Source organism: Panthera pardus, unplaced genomic scaffold, assembly GCF_024362965.1.
Source record: "Panthera pardus isolate Hobbes unplaced genomic scaffold, ASM2436296v1 HiC_scaffold_17, whole genome shotgun sequence".
NCBI lineage: Eukaryota > Metazoa > Chordata > Mammalia > Carnivora > Felidae > Panthera > Panthera pardus.
This window is the reverse complement of record NW_026526732.1, coordinates 42,741,787-42,762,184: the sequence shown is the minus strand read 5'-3', so window position 1 is coordinate 42,762,184 and position 20,398 is coordinate 42,741,787. Positions and strand designations below refer to the sequence as shown.

At 34.2% G+C, this 20,398-nt stretch overlaps 1 protein-coding gene across 4 annotated transcripts in view; it reads right to left on the bottom strand.

Moving 5' to 3' along the window:
* Window positions 1–244: 244 nt before the first annotated feature.
* TBC1D32 (TBC1 domain family member 32) overlaps window positions 245–20,398 on the bottom strand; it is a 200,187-nt gene continuing 180,033 nt past the window's right edge. For all 4 annotated transcript variants that reach the window (XM_019418223.2, XM_019418222.2, XM_019418225.2 and 1 more), the window contains 2 exons: window positions 12,936–13,124; window positions 245–1,994 (listed from right to left, as the gene is read on the bottom strand). In XM_019418223.2, the coding sequence (XP_019273768.2) occupies window positions 1,875–1,994; window positions 12,936–13,124 (309 nt within the window). In that variant the 3' untranslated portion in view covers window positions 245–1,874. The remainder of the gene's footprint in view (window positions 1,995–12,935; window positions 13,125–20,398) is intronic.

Here is a 20,398-nt window from a genome sequence, read left to right as displayed (position 1 = left end):
TTCAAAGATTTATATATGAGCACTTACATTTTTCACAAATTTGTTTTCATTGTATGATAAAATATAGTTTCTTAAAATGAATCCTGTAAGTGTACAAGGTACCTGTTCACAAAGGAGAAATAAAGTTTGTCCTAAGGACTTATACTTTAAATAATTAAAAAGGGGCAAGGTGGGGCAGTATTTTTTTTCTATTCTAAAGAGTATTGTTAAACTAATAGGTACAAAAATAATTTACAGTGGTAGCTACACATACTAACATATTTTACATTTTATTTCACTGAATTGGTAGGTCATTGTTCATAAGACATTTCTTTAACAAATGAAAACAAAAGCTTTCCAGTTGGAACTGAGTTCACCTTTCTAAAATGTAACTGTTATTATCAAGATCTTCAGTTTCCAATCAAAATCACCAATGAATATTATAAAACTAAGTCATAGTTCCTTCTCCATTTGTATTTCTAATTACCATGTAAGAATTTTTTAAAAAAGAAATAAAGCTGCAATTTCTTAGTATCAGTAACAGTAACTCAGGAACAGAGTGGGTAGAAATGAAACCATAAACATTTTGTGAAACCATAAGCATTCTGTGAAACAGTTTTTCAAAATTAACTTTGAAAGCAGACAAAGCTTGGTATTTTGGGTAACCTAGAACTCTCTTACTTAACTCCTATCAACCACAGCTAAAGGGAGTAATATGTCAAATTAACTTGTTCAATTTTCTTTTCTCAACTTTTTCAATGCCCTTTAGGAAGACCATTACCGAGCAGCTATTGTTAGCATTTACAGCATAAAACCTAGTTCTGGAAGGTTGATAATGCAATATCCTAAATATCACAAAACTGAAAACTGTACAGTGCCAGTTGTTTCATGATACAAAAGGAAAAATGAGTTTGTGGATGAGCCATTTTCGGTTTAAAAAAAAAAAAAAGCTTGAGAACAGTCTTAATGGTTGATTTATATTTAAATATAAGCAATGCAAACAAAATGACTACTACCTATAATTAAAAAAAAACTTGTTAAAATCGCTAACTGAAAAATACTTTTGTGTATTCTTTCATATAATAAATGTGACAATTAGAGGAAAATAGACCTTTCCATATTGTATTAATAATCTCATTGGAGCAAAGCCTTCCATTTAAATAAAACATCGTGTTAGTCATTGAAAATAATTTAGAAATTATTCTCCTTAATGTTATGTTCAGTACAAATAAAATTTATCACTAAAAAAATGCGTAACAAATGCTTATCAGTATGAAATAACCAATCTATCTTTTAAATGAACCATGTAGAGACATCTCACATGAAAAATTATAACTTGATATAGGTATCACAAGCAATTCCTAGAAACACAATTATGTCTGAGGACAATAGTTTTCTTAGCATTTGCCATGATAAATATCATTTATTTCCCCCACATGTTAAATAAATAGTTGTGGCTTTGTCTATTTTTCCTTTATATGTGAAGACAAGATATCAAGAAAACAACTGTCTTCCTTGTTTCTATGGACTCTCTCTCTGGCTAGTCAAACAATTATTTACAATATTGCCACTTCATTCAAAACTCATTGGAAAAAATATTTTAATCTTCTGGTGAAGGAAGAGATGTAGGTTGGGACTAGCTTTTAAATACAAAGAACTAGAAGTAAATTAGATCTGACTCTAAAATCACCCTCAAAACAAAAAACTTACAAAAAAGAATTTACTTCATGTGACAAATTGAGCTATATCTACTTGAATATATTATTATATTCAAAAAGTCTCAGCATTGATTGACAATATACATATTCACAAAGCATATGCTGTTATAGACACAGAAAACGATTGTTTCCTTTAAACAGATATAAAACGTGGCATTCAACTGTGTGTGCCACCATCTATGTGCTCTGCACTCTAACATTGCGCATGTCCCTCAGCACCACTGGTCGGTAGTTTTGTTCCAAAATCTCCATGTATTCAAAGTAATCACTCACTCGAAACCCATGCAGTGCTTCTTCCTGTCAAAAAATACAGAGAGAAGTTAATTCTCATGCGTAAAGAAACACATTCTAAGTTAATGAATTTAAATAGTTGACTTTTTTTAAAGCTACAGACAGGGTTTTATGTTGCTAGTAAATTGTAATTGCTTTTTATGTAGTAGGCTGTGTATGTATGTGATAGCAAGAAATCATGTCCCTATGAAACAAGGTTGTCTGTGTTTAAAACCAAATATGCTTTACAGCTAAGAAAATATAAGATAAACTCTTAGTTAATGAAATCTTCCCAGTATTTTGGATAGTTTCAATTACAGAATGATTGTTCACATTTTTAGTTAGTAAAGACCCTAAAGCTTATCAAAGGATACTATAATGTTGTAAGAAATATCTTGTTCTACAGCTATGAAGGTTCATAAAACCTTCAATAGTCTGTAACTCATAATGTTGGTACTATGCATGTCTATGCTAATTCTGAATTTAATGGTTAGTGTCCCAAATGAGGCACTCAAGAATAAATTAAAACAATATGAATATTAATTTAGAATCTTAGAGACTTTTAGAGAATTGTGTCTATTTCTTTTAGCATTTCCAAATACTAGCTATGCAGTACCTACCCTTCAAAATAAAACAAAAATTCTGAAGAAAAATCATACCTGATTCAATGTAATAAGTATCATGTTCAGAATTTTGGAGATTATTTTAAAAACTGGACAATTCATGCCTTCCTAGACATTACAGTTTAAAGGTAAAAGTTACTAACAAAAACCAAAAGCAATTTAAAAAGAGTAAGAGATAATATATTATCATATACCAGAAATTGTGTTATAGACAGTTTACAGATGAGACACAGGAATGTATAACACCTAGAAAAACATCACATATGCAATTTTCAATAAGAATACTTGTAAAGGCCTCCCTCAGATGTCACTGTTCACTCCTAAGTAATAGTTCACAGCTTACAAATAACTTGGGAGAAGTTATACTAATTTTACCATGCATCACCTAAAATATGGGCAATCTGGAGGAATAGCTGGTACATTAAAAAATTTATTACTTATCTACAAGTCTGGTGTTATATCTTTTTTTTTTAATGTTTTATTTATTTTTTGAGAGAGAGAGAAAGAGTGAATGAGCTGGGGAGGGGCAGGGAGGGGGAGGGGTACAGAGGATCCAAATTGGGCTCTGTGCTGACAGCCTGAAAGCAGCAAGCCCGATGCGGGGCTCAAACTCACAAACCGTGAGATCATGACCTGAGCTGAAGTCAGCTGCTCCATCATCCAATGGGCCACCCAGGTGCCCCCACATGTCTGATGTTATATATAAAAGAACTAAATGATGTTAAGTTGTATGCAAAGCTTTACACCATTAAGGGTAGAGTTAATACCTTCCAACATAAAAATCTGAACTCTATTCAATTAACACAAATAACTGTAATGTTATCTATTCTCTTATTTCTTCATTAACTCATTCATTCTCATTGTATGTCAAGTTCTTGGTCATATCTTGAAGACACAAAGATGTCTGCAGGCCCCTGTCCTAAAACATTAACAGCTGAAGTGTATATTGTCTCCAGTTTTATGTATAAGCAACTCAAAGTGAAGATGTTCATCTTATGAATAGCAGAAACACTAGGTTTTTGTAATTTCTCTATAAAAAAATATTTCACTTTGTTCTTTGGGGAAAATAGGATTGAAGTAATGCCATTCTTACTGTTCTAGAATTCACTTTAAATAGTTACTGTTGTAGTCACAGAACTATTTATGGATTTATCCATTCTCTTAATTCAAATTATGTGTGATTTGGTACTGATCAACTCATTAAAACTATATCTCAGCTGGTGAGAAATTATAGTAATGTGTTAATCTTACCAGATAAAGGCCTCAATGCCAGAAAAATTGCTTTAGTGTATATTCATGATTTTTAAAAGAATGTCTATTGTTCATCAACTAAATCACAACAGAGGATGAAAGCATTTGAACAATAGCTCTAATAATTCTTTTCTGGGCAAACCTAAGCAAAATATATTGAACATCTTTTAATTATTGTTTCACTTAATTTATAAATAAAAACTACCTATGGAGAACCATAGCTATCACTTGTTTTAAATATATTTTTTCCTTAGAATGTTTTCCAAATTATGGTTTCAATTTTGGACAATAATTTTAAAATAAAGAGAAAATATCCTGATAACTACATTGAAGAGACACCTTTAATGCAAACTGGTGCAGCCACTCTGAAAAACAGTACGAAAGTTCTTCAGAAATTTAAAAATAGAGGGGCATCTGGGTACCTCAGAAGTTAGGAGCCCAACTCGATTTTGGCTCAGGTCATGATCTCACGGTTCCTGAGTTTGAGCCCCACGTCAGGCACTGCGCTGACAGTGCAGAGCCTGTATGGAATTTTCGCTCTCTCTCCCTCTCTCTCTGTTCTCTTCCTGCTCGTGTGTGCAAGTGCACTTTCTCTCAAAATAAACTTTAAAAAAAAAAGTTGAAAATAGAACTACCCTATGATCCAGCAATGCACTACTAGGTATTTACCAAGGGATACAACAATACTTATTCAAGGGGACGCATACACCCCAATGTTTATAGCAGCATTATCAACAATAGCTAAATAATGGAAAAAACCCCAATGTCCACCGACTGATGAATGGATAAAGAAGATGTGGTATACACACACACACACACACTAGAATATTACTCAGCTATCAAAAAGAATGAAGTCTTACCATTTGCAACAACATGGATGGAACTAGAGAGTATTATGCTAAGTAAAATAAGTCCGAGAAAGACAAATACCATACGATTTCACTCATATATGAAACTTAAGAAACAAAACCGATGAGCATAGAAGAGGAGAAAGAGGGAGGCAAACCATTAAACAGACTCTGAACTATAGAGAACAAACAGGGTTGTTGGAAAGAAGGTAGGGGGAGTGGGCTAAATGGGTCATGGCTATTATGGAAGGGCCTTGTGATGAATCACTAAATTCTATTCTTGAAACTAATATTACACTGTAAACTAATTGGAATTTAAATAAAAACTTGAAGCAAAAAATGGCAAATAATTCTTATATCGAGGTCATATTTTATAAGAGAAAAATCAAATATTCATTTTAAAAGAATGTTTTTAAATTATGTAGTTCATTATTTAAAATTCACAATTTATAACTCTGAAGAAAATCTTCAGAATCTCCAAATCTACTTTCTGTGTTCAGAGTGGCATATTTTTCATTTTATTCTAAATGTTCTCTAATGACCTTTTTACTGGATAACTTTACTTTGCAATTACAACCATCTAGACTGCCAGTTTATCAAACTATAACAGACCATTTCTTCAGAACACTGCTTTATCATTTTGTTTATGGACTTAAGTACATGGGACTCTGTATAAAAATATGAATCTCCTTATTCTTTTTTTTTTTTTTTGTAATCTCTATCTCCAACATGGGGCTCAAATTCATGACCCCAAGATCAAAAGTCACATGTTCTACTAACTGAGCCAGCCAGGCACCCCTGAATTCCCTAATTCTTTAAATAGGTAGACATATGTAATTATATCTGGCAACACTATGCCTTTTTATATAGACAATGCACTACTTCTTCAAGAAAAGCATTTTTTTTTTAAATTAGGTTACTTCTGAAGTGGTTTACATATTGGTTAGAAGTTCATTTTGAGCAAACTGCATTTTCTTTTTTGTACCTAATGGCTTTTCAACCAGTATGCCTTCAATGATTATCTCTCTTATTTCTGGGTTTCAAATGTTGAGTCATCAAAAAGCATTAAAAATTACTATTCTAAACCACAGTGTTTCATGTGCATTCAATATTACATGATATGGCATATCCACAGCTTGCCTCTCATTTGCATATAGAACTCTGTTTTCTTTTACTAATGAGAACATTTAATTAGAAGGTCCACTGAATTTAAAGTTTTTTAAAAAGGTAACCAGATTAGTCAATGAGAGACAACTTGATATACTAGAAAGAGCACAAGATTTTGATTCAGACCAAAAAAATGGTTCAAACTCCCCTGTAGTAGTTACTAGATATATACACCTGGGGAAGTTTACTGACACTTTAACCTTCAATTTCTCATGTGTAAATGTAGCACATGAACTCTTTAGCATGAACTATAAAACCTTGTATGATCTGGGTCCTGATGCCTAACTACCTCACCTTGTTCTAGCCACGGTAGTATCTCAACACTTTCTAAGTGGACCAAACTCATTTCTCCCTCTAAGCTTCTGCCCTTGCCTTTTTTCTCATTTAGAACAATTTTGTCCAGAAGTTGCTTTTCCTTGCCTCATTAAAGTCTCTGTTTCTGCTCTCAGAGTAGGCTTTGCTGGACTCTTTATCCAATAGCACCTCTGACTTCCCTTACCATGTTTAAGTTCCTTAAATTAAGATTTATCAATACCTAAAATATTGTATATTTATTTAAATATCTACCAGTAGACTGTAAGGTCAATGTGGGTAGGGATATGACCTGTTTTGTGACTATAATGCCTGGGACACAGCTCTTGTACAATAGTTGAATAAGTCAATGAGTGAATTAACAATGCGTATAAATTCCTTTGCCCTAGTGCTTGGCATTCAATAAGCACTCAAGGTGTTAATGGTCATAATAGGAACATCTTTGTTAACTGACGGTCTCTAAAATGGCTAAGATAGATTTTCTTGATTGCACTGCAAATCTATAATGTGAAACATCAATGATTATTGACTCCAGTCTGTTTTTCTTTTTTAATATGAAATTTATTTTCAGATTGGTTTCCATATAACACCCAGTGCTCATCCCAACAGGTGCCCTCCTCAACGACCATCACCCACCCTCCTCTCCCTCCCACCCCCCCATCAACCCTCAGTTATTCTCAGTTTTTAAGAGTCTCTTATGGTTTGGCTCTCTCCCTAACTTTTTTTTTTTCATTCCCCTCCCCCATGGTCTTCTGTTAAGTTTCTCAGGATCCACATAAGAGTGAAAACATATGGTATCTGTCTTTCTCTGTATGACTTATTTCACGTAGCATAACACTCTCCATCCAGTTCTATCTACGTTGCTACAAAAGGCCAGATTTCATTCTTTCTCATTGCCAAGTAGTACTCCACTGTTTTCAACCCCTTGACAAAAAAAATAAGGGAACAATCCACTTACGATATTATATTACAGTCTTTTCTTGCAACTTCTCAGGAATATGCCTATTATGGAAATCAAGCTATACCTATCCTTTCAAGCATTACTTGTACCAGCAAAGGTTTCCAAAAATAATTTCCAGCAGAAATGTTTTTAGAGCTACTGCAAGCCCTGTAAATTTGGAATCTGAATCAAAGATAAGGCTTTCAGGGTGTTAAATAGATACAAAGTACAAAAAGATCAAGTGTACTTACTTACATCTTACTAAGTAAGAAGTAAGAAGCATCAAATTATATTGTAAGAGTCACATGTGAGAAGGGGTTTTGTGAACTTAGTTCCACTTTTTACCTTTGCTAGAGATGGCTTCTTGTGTGTTGTGTTTGACCTATCATGAAAAAGGAGCTTCTTTCTCGGTTAAAGTGATAGAAAAATAACCAATCTGCAAGTAATGCTTTTTTTCTAGTACGCTTCTCCTGGGGTGCTTGGTACAATTCGAAATTCCTAAGCCCCAAAGCCCCAAAACTTCTGAATCTCTGGTTTTGGCATCCTGTATTCAAGTTTCAAAGGTGACATTTTTACATATCCTAGAAGTGTCAAGCTATTTGAGGTTTTATACTAAAACGTGACAACTCAAGCCTGTTGTGAAAATTGTTTTGGTAGGCCTGGGGAAGAGTCTAGATGTGTCAGTTTCAATAAACATACTAACGATCCTCAGGATCAGGGGAGTGTATATAGCATGTGTGGTTCTGGACAGAATGAGGCTCTTAAATATTCACTATAGTGTGTGATTCTTAAAATTTTTAACTCAGGGGCACCTGGTTGCCTCAGTCGGTTAAGCTTCCAACTTTGGCTCAGGTCATGATCTCACAGTTCGTGACTTCAAGCCCCGCGTCAGGCTCTATGCTGACAGTACCAAGCCTGCTCTGGATTCTCTGTCTCCCTCTCCTACTGCCCCTTCCCTACTTGTACTCTCTCTCTCTCTCTCAAATAAATAAATAAATAAACATTAAATTTTTTTTTTTCAGCTGAGGGGTACATGGGGATATGTGATGACTAGAGAGATGATCCTATCTTGGCTGGGTAAATGAGAGATTAGGCTTTGACCAGATACAATGTAAGAGAATGTTCCTGACATAGCTCTGAAGTACATGCCAGGTAATCTATGATATACTAAGATGTCTAAGTGCCTAGAGAAGAGAAAAATGGGAGCAAAATATATATTCTAACTGTAGACTCAGGAAAAAGGCCTATTTCCTTTGTTCTCTATACATCTTTTTCTTCAGTTAATAAGAGCAACAGGGGTGCCTGGGTGGCTCAGTTGGCTAAGCAACTTGGTTCAGGTCTTAGGGTGGCTCTTTAACTTGGCTCAGGTCATGATCTCATGACCCTGAGATAGAGCCCCGGCATTGTACGTCATGCTGGCTGTAGGGCCTGCTTAAGATTCTCTCTCTGCGCCTCCCCCACTCACACTCACTTGTGCACTCTCTCTCTCAGGAAAAGAAAAAGAAAAAAAAAAGAATAGGAGAAGGATGGGACAGGGATGTAGAAATTCAAATAACTGCTAACTTTTTTTTAAAGCACTTGCTATGTGGCAATGTTCTAGAAGTATTTTACAGATATCATCTAATTACTCCATGTAATAGGTATTATTTCACAGTTAATTATACGGATGAGAAAACCGTGGCACAAAGAGGTTAAGCAACGTGCCCAAGCTTACAGAGTGACAGAGCCAGAATTTGAACGCGGGCAGACTCGAATGATATAAGAACAACGAAAAACACATATCTGCAAACCACTGTTGACATAAAACTGAACATGTTTTATCTATTCCCTCAGATGGTGAATTATTTTTAGTACCATGTATACTTTTGTCTGTTAAAAGCTTAGCAATTCATGTGATGTTTCTGTCTGATCTCCATTCCTTACCCTGTCAACATGATCTGGTAACAGCTGCAAGAACAACAAAAACAAAATTCCTCTTGACAATTTACTGATTGGATTGAAATTAATCTGATTTTTTCATAATTATAAATTGATTTTGCCATAACATGCAGGATTTAGTTGAAGCATTCTAATTAAGTATTTTGAGCCTTCACAGCCTGATTTTCACTGGAAGGCAATCTTTTCCCAGCCTGGCATTTCAGTGAAGTTTTCCCCAAGTCGAATTCAATTGAATTCACAAACTAAACCAAGATTACTGCCAGCCTATTATCGCTAGAGAGAAATGCAATATAGCCAGTTGGCTGAAACAGTGAGTCTTCTAAACTACTATTAAACTCTTTCTAAACCGGCTTGCTTGCGTGAGTGAGAGAGATGACTCCACTTAAACAAACAAACAAACAAAACTTTACACTTCCAAGCTCACTGGAATATTTGAGAGCACTATACTTATCTTTCTGGGTGATGTTTTTCTTTCTAGTAAGTGTGATGCCTACAGATTTCCTGAACCTTTATCTGTCACAGATATCTGTCACAAGGACTAAGCTCTTCAGCATACCTTCAGAAGTTGCTTTTTAGCTCAGTAATGATCTATCAATTGCCACAGTGTGGGGATAACGCACTTATTATACATAATATATAATAACGCTGCCCTATTATCAACCTACATATTTGTTGTGTCTACAAAGATGTTGTGAAAAACTCAGAAAATACCTTGCTAATAACAACTTATATTCATGCCATTCATTAATCATTTAGTGGTTTAGTCAAAAAAGGAAAAATAAAGTGTTTGGGTTTTTTATTTTATTTTTTGGTTTTGTTTTTTAAGTAAATCAGGCCTGACTACGCTCACCACCTGGTCTAAGAAATTCCAAGTCATCTTTTTAATACACTGATCATGACGAATTGCTCAGTGGGCTATCAGAAAAGTAGGCAATGAGTCTAGACTCTCAATTACCTAATTTAAGATCTGGAGCCTAAACCAAATTAATACAAATGGGTTGATATTGTCTCAACACTATCTGCTTCAGACAGATCATTATTATTCCTAAAGCGATGCTTCTATCATGTCACTTTCTGTCAATAATTAACCAGGAAAAAACTGCATATTTTCAATCTTCTGGAACCGTCTAGTACCTGAAGTTTTCAGGATAACTAATAATAGTTGAAAACACGTTTGTGGTTTTTCAAAATTTTTGAAACATTCAATTGGGTCTGATTATTTGAACATTGTTTACAATGGATGCTTGTTTTATCTATTTTTATACAATGATTCAATATCCTCCTTTTAAAAAGTAGTTTTATTATAAAAGAAGTAAGGACCCATTCTTCAAAAATAAAAAAAAAAATAAAAATAAACCCACCAAATACCCTAAAAAGTAAGTCCTCTGTTCTACTTCACCTCTTCCAAAGCAATCATTTAAAAATACGTACAGTCAAGAAATAGCATGTAATCTATATAAGAATATTATTATGGCTGTGGTATATGTGGAGAATTATTAAGTTTTTTTTTTTCCACCCTTTGCACAAGTCTGAGATTTCTGGATTAGAAAGTATAATAAAACATAATTCCCCAGGTTTAATCCTTTAACTTCTACTTGAATGAGAATTTTTGAATCATAGAACTATTTTTGACTTGGGTTGTCTTCCAAGGGAAGGGAAAATTAAATCACTTTATTAACCAAAGTTTCATTATTGGTTGATACATGAATAACTAGAAAACAGTCTGTATGTATTTATATACATTGGAAACAACAGACCATAACAGGGCTTAATAGAGTAACAGGGTATGTAAATGCATATTTAAATAAACCACACTGGAATTTATCACACAAGAAAAATAACTGCTCACCAAAAGAGATCAGTGAACTTGAGATTTACTTGCTGAAAACAAAAAATAAAGTGAAGCCACAATATCAGAAAGATATTTCTCCTAATCCCTCAGATGACTGCTAACAGCAGAGCAAGAAGTAAGGTTAGTTCCGGGACAAGTGCTAAAATTAATTCTTTGCCAACATGTTATTCGTTTGGATTTAAACCAATTCAATTAAAATTTTAGTAATTTAAACAGGACTTGAGTAGTAACCTTTCTCCCCTCATTTAAAAATTCTTTAAACTGACAGCATTATCAAGCAGTAGAGAACTCAACAGAGATGAAACTGCAATAATCACCACCATCAATCAAAGAATTCGGTAATGTTTGTTATTAAATGTGAACAAAACTAAGTTCATCTTTCCCTTTATATTTTTTATTTGTTTATTCTGTCAACAGATATTTACTGGGCACCTACTATGTGCCAGGTACTGTTCAAGGCATTGAAAATACATTCATAAACAAGATGGACAAAATCGCTGTCCTTGTGGAATATGCACATTATACTGAGAAAGACTGACAAAAATATATATAAAACAATTTCAGCTATAAGAGATACCAAAGTGGGATAAGAGGTTATAGATTTACAGGTTAGAGGATATTCAAATATAAGCCCTTGGGAAAACTTCAGACTCTGAGATTCCTATGAATTGACCATGGCAGTGACAAAAGTGTCCCTTACTAAATAGGAACCCACATTTTTGTCCTCAGCATAATTCCCATTTGCTTAGCCATTCCTGTCCTCCAAATTACCTGTTGCAGATAACTTTTTTCTTTTTCTACCTAAGTTTTCATTTTACATGTACAACCACTGTCTTGGTATATTTTTTCATTAAAAACGTTCCTAAGATCATAATTCTAGTGATACATATAGAAAGTCTGTGACCTTCTGAATTCAGTATCTCTATGAAATAGAAATGCCTGATAGTTTGGCAACTTTGAATAATTGATGGCATTTATTTACAGAAAATCATTATTAAATCGAAAATAGCTCTGACAAGATCTAGTGGTAAAGAAAAATGACAAAGAATAATTAAAGAATTAATTAACATAAATATTATTTGTTGATCCAGAGAAAACCTAGCAAAGGACTAATGCAGGTCTGGGTGTGTGCATGTGTATGTGTGCTTTGTGGGAAGGTGAAGGTAGCATGGGGAGGGAAACATACTTCAAATTCAAGGAAAGATTTTAACGTAAAATGAATACAGTTGGATTCCCATGAAGAACTGCACACAGGGATGTATTTATTGAACATGTGTTTCCTAAAGTCCAGAGCTTCAAAAGTCCTATTACTGTGAGAAACAAACTGAGCAACTATATTGTATTTAAAACATTAACTTATGTAAGGTAGTGACTATTTAAAAAGAATGTTATGATGGAATAATCTTTCATGGAAACATTTTATAAAAATAGGTGAAAGTTTAAAAAATATAGAATATGAAGGTATAGGAAATTACATGAAATGCTTTTAAAATGTTTCAAACCTCTGTATTGACATAGTAGCTTGAACTTTTAGTGACCAAATAAGGTAGAAGGAATATAACAAAAAACAGTGTGTGGAGTAGCACGATGGCTAAAGGCCAAGTTTTGAATCCCAGTAGCTTAGCTACTTCACATCCCAGTCCCACTGCTTCTTACCGTGTAATCTTGGGCAGCTTACTTAAGTTGGTCCCTCAGTTTCCTCAACTCTAAAACGAGAATAATAGTACCTACTCTAAAGGTTGTTTTATTTTAAGTTTATTCAATTATTTTGAGAGACAGAGAGAGCGAGTGGGTGAGGGGCATAGAGAGAGGGAAAGAGAGAATCCCAAGTGGGCTCCACACGTGGGGCTTGAACTCACAGACTGTGAGATCATGACCTGAACTGAAACCAAGAGTCAGATGCTTAACCAACTGAGCTACCCAGCTGCCCTGCTTAAGGTTGTTTTTAGATGACTGTCTAGAAAAATATCTGATATTAAGAATCAAATTAAAGTTAGCTGTGAACTCAACCACCATGTTCCCCCTGAAGTTACTTACTTTTAGGAAAACCTGCAGATCTTGAGTCTGAGTGTGCTGCAGAATGTCTTGTTGTAAGTGTTTGAATATAGCTATACAGATATACACTTGGTAATCAGGACCAAGGAAAACACAAGTAGCGATATAATGGCAGATTTCTATCCAATCTAAATAATTCCAAAAACACTGAGTTATCCACTGTAGGCATATCTAGAAAAAAAGAAGTCAGTTCATTAGAAAGCTTATAAAACCATACTTTTTTTAAAAAAAAGCAATAACCACTAATTCATGCAAAAGCAATGAAGCGCTTGGCATCCAATCAAAATAGAAAGATATCCTGCACACAGGGATGCTTCATCTATTTGCTTAACGTGTGAGAAAACATTCATGGCCTAGGGACCCAGGACTTAGAGGTCACTGATGGTGTTCACACTGCTCACATACCTATTGCTAAATGCCTTCTTTATTCAATATAGTCCTCTTAACCACAACATCAGTCTGCTCTCTACAGATAACAAATGCTAAGAGACCATTTTAATTCAGAGATGGGAGTTTTTTTTCTACCCTACCTAATAATCACACATGTATAATTATGCAGATGACAGATTGCTAAATGTTACATTAATGCGAATGGACTCTTGCTGAATCAGAAAATAATTTAAATCAAACAGGATTATATAACATAAAAACTGGGAGCTAATGTGGAAAATAACTTAGAAGTGAGACTTTTACAAAAATCATTTATCTTACTTCTTGAATAACATTCAGATAATTTGGATTACAAAATGTATACATGCCCATTGTGGAAAAAAATACAAAATACCCCTTTAAAATAGAAAAGTTTAAAAAAACACACAATAACAATGGGTGGAATTGTGTCTTTCCCCTAAAAGCATGTCCAAATCCTTGGATTTGGAAACATTATTTGGAAACAGATTTTTACAGAGGTAACTGCGATAAAATGAGGTCACTAGGGTGAGCCCTATTCCAGTATGACTGGTATCAGTTAGAAAGGGAAAATTTGAACACAGAAATAGACATAGAGGGAAGATGAAAAGGCACACATGGGGAATGTCCTACGAAGACAAGAGGACTGGAGTGATGCATTTACAAGCCAAAAACCATCTGAGGTTACCAGAAATTAGGAGAGAGGCATCAAACAGTTCTTTCCCTAGGGCCTTCAGAGGGTACACAGTCTTGGTAACAATTTTTTTCTTTCAAGTTTATTTACCTTGAGAGAGAGAAAAAGAGAGAGGAACAGAGAGAATCCCAAACAAACCCCATGCTGTCAGCATAGAGCCTGACATGGGACTTGATTTTGGGAACCTTGAGATCATGACCTGAGCCCAAATCAGGAGAGTCAGACTAATTCCCCAACTGAGCCACCCAGGTGCCCTGTTAACACTTTTATTCTGGACGGCTGGCCTCCAAAACTGTGAGTCAATAAATTTCTGTTGTTTTAAGCCACCAGTTCATGCTATTTTAATACTATAGTCCTAGGAAACTAAGATACTTTCCAATATTTTAATTTTCATTTATGGTCTACAAATTACCATTGAGGGAAAATTTCCTTTATTGAACCTACTTTTCTTTTTGGAGGTGGGGAGCAGGGAATGGCAACAAATATAATGGCTTCTCTCAATTTATCATAGATGTAAAAAACAAAGGTAAACAAATTTTCCTTTGTTCTACTGTTTTGTCCTTTTAAAAATATATTCTTGAATAGTTTCTAAAACTTATTTTTAGATCTGATACAGTTTCGAGGAGTGGTTGATTCTACCTTAAGTGCCTTTAACATGGTGTATTAGTCTGCTCAGGCTGCCATAATATAAAGTGTCACAGACCAGGTGACTTAAATAAAAGAAATGTCTCTTCTCACAGTTCTGAAGTCTAGGATCAAAGGGTTGGCAGGGCTACATCTCTCTCCTTGGGTTGGAGATGGCGGTCTTCTATGTTTTCATATGGTCTTCCCTCTGGGTATCTGTGTCCAAATTTCCTCATCAAAGGACAGTGGACAAATTGGATTGTGGCCTACCCTAATGTACCTAATTTTCATGTAATTACTCCTTTAAAAATCCTATCTCCAAATACAGTCATTCTGAGGGTAGTGGTGGTAAAGATTTCAATTTATGAATTTCAGGGTTGGGTAATACCATACCAGATGGTATTATTGAATTTTTGTTTTCCATATGCCTATTTCCTTATGTCAACCATTGACATCTTAATTTCAGATATTATGGGCATATCTTTTCATTTCATTTTCCACTCATATTTCCTATTATTGATAATACTGACTATAGATCCCCAAGCATTTTTTCTTTTTTTTTAATGTTTATTCATTTTTGAGAGAGGGAGAGAGAGAAAGGGAGAGAGAGACAGAGAGAGCAAGCGAGCGCACGAGCAGTGGAGGGGCAGAGAGAGAAGGAGACACGGAATCCGAAGCAGGTTCCAGGCTCTGAGCTGTCAGCATAGAGCCCGACGTGGGGTTTGAACTCACAAACCATGAGACATGACCTGAGCTGAAGTCGGACACCCAACCAACTGAGCCACCCAGGGGCCCCTAGATCCCCAAGTATTTTTTTCTGTTTTTTAATTGTAATTCTATTTGCAGGTATAAGATTTTGCTTTATAAATATTATGTGCTTCTTCTATTATGCTCCAAAATCTATTCACAGAGCCTATGAGTAACTCAATATTGAATTTTGTGTATGAATATTCGATATTTATGAACTGGGAGAATGTATTTAATTTCCTTTTGTCTCAACTTTCGTCTTATCACTGATAGGATTTTCCCCTCAGATCTTGACCTGGAGGGTAGCTTGGCATGCAGAGTTCATTACCAAACTTCCATTGCCCACATAGTATGGCTCTACTGAACTGGGGAGAAAATATCTCCTACTCTTACTTAACTAGACAGGTTGAAGCAGTCAGTGGTTCTTTGACTAGAAGTAATACTTTTAATTCCCTTAGTGTCCTGCTGCCAGGGTTCTGTCTCTGTTCTATGCTATAGTTATTAATGCCAAGAAACTTCTGGCCATGCTGTGTTAATAAAAATGAATCTCCAGATGAGTTAAGGAGAAACAAAGAGTCGAAACTAGTACAAATGGACCCTGCAGCCAGGGGTATTTGTCCGTCCTCTTTCTCAGTAGCCTTAGTGTTCTACTGGATGGACCGTGTGACACTACTGATCCTCAACTCATTTTGATCTTAAAACCTCACAACTCTATATGGTTCAAATATATCTGAAGCTAAAATATATATAGGGAGATACTCTTCCTTATTAGTTAAAAGAAAGTCACCCCAGAATCTGCAATCAGTTATCATACATAGTTATTAATGCAGTTCAATTTTCTGGTATTTACATACATTCAACTATTGTTTTCCGTACATTGTCTACTTTTCTTCCATTAAGCAGAGATAATGCCTATCTTTTTCTACACATGGTAAATTTAGAAGAGGGAAAAAGATTCTAACTGAAAACACTTTGAAAGTATATAAAGTGCTATTTAAATGTGATTCTATAACAAAGGTACAGATGTTTGTTATTCATTTAATATTTATCAAGTACTTAATATACAAATAAGCATTATAATTTTTAACCGAAAAAGGGACATTTACTCCCTGTTCTCATGGAGCTTACACTCAAAGGGGAGATGTACTTTTTCAATATATGTCCCTCTTCATTTGGCAGAAATTATATTTGCTATTCTGTGTACAAGATGATTCAGAATTATTAAACTGTAATACAATGCTAAAATAGTATTCCTCTAGAAGAGTGAGCAATGAGTCACAGTATTCAGTCCTTAAGCTAATAACTTCTCTATCTTTATAGGATGAAAAGGTTTGCAAATCAGCTGATGAACTAGAATTCTAAAAGGATAAAGGAAAGAGTGTGTCCAAGCAGAATGATAAATTCCTAAGACATTTTTAGTGTGGAATTTTCCAAATATACATAAAATAAAAAAAGCTATACATGAACCAGAACCATCACAGCTTCAAAATTTTTAGTGATTGGATAAGTCTCTTTAGTCCATCTCCCCCTACATGTAGGTTCCCCTTCTTTAAACTTTCTAAGAGAAAACACATAAGTTGCTATATATTATATCTGTGTTTGCTTTAAAACACACAGAAAATCTTAGTTACCAATGCCACCCATTTTTGTTTTTATCACACAAGACAAAAATAATCATAGAACACCAGCACTACCATGAGCAATATGATTACTTCAAACAGTATTACTACTGTTCTTTGCCTTTAGACAACATATCACTTGACACATACAGTCAAATTATTGTATTTAAAGTGATTCTCATGAGTTTATACCATCAAATGGGTTCTGGTGGGTTCATTTTATTCAGTTTGACTTTATATTCTCAGGGACAGAATATGTTTATTTTGTTGGTTATATACATTTATATCGTATAAAATATTTAAGTGATTCTAAGGCAAAAAACAAAAGGTTTATTCATTTCTTGATCTCATTCCTTCTCTATCCCTATAAGCAATCATTAAAAAAGGTACATTCTTTCATGTTTTGTTTTGTTTTTTTAATTTTTTTTTTAACGTTTATTTATTTTTGGGACAGAGAGAGACAGAGCATGAACTGGGGAGGGGCAGAGAGAGAGGGAGACACAGAATCAGAAGCAGGCTCCAGGCTCTGAGCCATCAGCCCAGAGCCTGATGCGGGGCTCGAACTCACGGACCGCGAGATCGTGACCTGAGCTGAAGTCGGACGCTTAACCGACTGAGCCACCCAGGCGCCCCTCTTTCATGTTTTTAATATAAGCACATGCATTTGTATCCCACTCTTTCTTACATAAATGGTAACATACTAAACACTTTCTCTTCACCTTCTTATCACTTAACCAAAGGATCCTGTATATCATTCCACCACAATATACAGAAGGATTTCTCATTTTTACAGGCATGGTATTCCACCATGGATAAGCCATAATTTTTCAACCAAGCCTCTATATCTGCATTGTTTCTAGTCTTCTGATACTATAACAGTGCTGTAACAAACACCTGTACGTATCTTCAAATTTTTGTCAGAATATCTCTGGGATAGATTTCTATAAATGAGATTGTTGGGTTAAAGGGAAAATACATACATATGTGATTTTGCTAGATACTGCTAAATTCCCTCTTATAAGTACAAACATATACTGTATTTTCAAATCTAAGCAACTGAGTTCTTAAATTCACCGAAAAATATTAGTAGTTCATAAAATGGTGTACAAAGAAAAGGAAACAAACTAATTAGGTTTGTTTTTTATTATAGACCAATGTTCCTTAAACCTAATTATACTTTAAAACATTTAAATGTGTTTTAGGCTTCAAGGAAAGTACAATACACATCAAAATGTATCATAGCCTTCCTAGGAAATTTTGCTCTTCAATCATACTTAAGCTGCTAAAGGACATTAGATAAACATAATTATTTTATCCGAGGTATATAATTCTCACTTGTATCTAGATTTGAAAAACAATCTTCAAAACATTCCATAAGAATTAAAAAAAAAAAAAAGTTTGGCTAGAGCAATTATTTGTGGATACCTGATTAAGCCAGAATAGGTATGAACTGAATGACCAAGTTTTAGGATTCAAAGACAATATTTTTAACAACTCTTCTGGACTCATTTTATTTGCCCACACCATAGAAAGAATATTAGCAAAATAAGAAAGAAAACTAATTTCAAAATCAAAAGATGTGGTTCCAAGTGAAGTCTTTGCTATCATGGTAACCTCACTAAATCAATTCACTGACTTCATTGATTCTTAATTTCTCCATCACATGAAGCAGTCAAAATTTTAAATGAGATGAGATCTGGAAATATACCTTTTACACTGCAAAGAGTTGTTATACACATACTATTTTTGTTGTACTTGTAAGTGAGATACTGTGTGAGACACTCAAAGAACTGGAAGGTAAGTCAGGTACACATGCCTTTAAGGAACTTCAACTATTAAAGAGGTAAAGGACATAAAGAACTATTCCACAAGGCAAGACATAGATTTCTATTAGAAGCATAGAAATAGCACACAAATTCATTATCTACTGATAGTTCAGCAAAAAAAGTTTCCATTTGGACAGACATAAAGGATAAGTCCTTGACATATTAAGATGTGGCACAGGGAGAAAGAAGGTACTATTTCATGTGGCAACCTTGGCAACATAAGGAGAGAGAAAGTCTGGGGATATATAGATTTATGAATAGGACTATTAACAAGAAACATTCTGATTTGCATTTGTGTAATTTTCATTTTCAAAAAACACTATGTCACAAAGTATGAAATGTTAGAATAGTTTTCTTTAATCCAGTCTTCATGATGAGAGGAGAAGAAAAAAACAGTAAATGAGAACAACCAAATGTTTTTCTAGAGTATATTCAGAGGATTATCCATGTTAGCCTACTTGCTGACACAGTACAATATAATAATGATATGCAGAATAAGGACCCCACGAAATTATAAGAGATAAATCACTAAAGATATGTGGTACTTCTTAAGCTAGGAAAGTTAAATAAGGTCCAATAATGAAAAGTGTTTTACCAAAGGATAAAATTGTTCAAAACGCTAATCAAAACGTGATTTTCTGTTCATTTAAAAAGGAAGACTATATATTTGAATTTCTATTTTCCAATCTCAGTTACTCTTAAACTCTAATCAACATATATTTCTAACTACTTTATTTTTTTTGTATTCTAGTCGAACGTGTATTTTTACTCTAGAGATACGTGTATTTTATTTAGCAACCTGCTCACAAATCCTTCATTAATCAACCAATCCCTTAGTGTCTGTAAATACACAACTTCAAAAAGCACTGCTCCTAATTACATCAAAATGAATAAGCTTTGCAATACAAAATCTATATCCAAACGATTACTTAAGCACCTATACCTATTCATTACTTAAAAGTTGTTTCATATTTTATAATTAGCAATAAAATGGCAAATTATATCAACAAAGCAATGATATATACTTAAGGCACAAAATGATTTGCTCATATAGGGAGTCATTAAAAAGGAATTTTACATTAGATAACTTAAGAAACATAACATTACTGCTTAGAAATTTTTATTAGATAAATCTGCTATATTTATGCAATTTTAAATCGATAAAGAAACACCAAAATGATAAAAAGGTATCAAATTGATACGGTGAGGCCTAAGGTATTGCACGTTTTTCCCACTGTTTGTGGCAATACATTTTAAAATTAGAAGATATATGTTAGGAACTAATAAATGAATGGAGGTATTAGACAATATATAGTATATTAATCAAGACTAGAATGGCAAAAGAATTCTCAGGAACATTTTGTTCCCTAGCTTGGATTTTTAGGAGAATAGAAAGAATAGATTACTGAGCTTATAGTAAATATTTAAGTATCTACTTCCAACCAGAATTAAACATTTTAGGATTTAAATTTCTGAAAAGTGTTTTATGTACATGCTGGGTTAGAGCACCATGGCCAAGAAAGAATA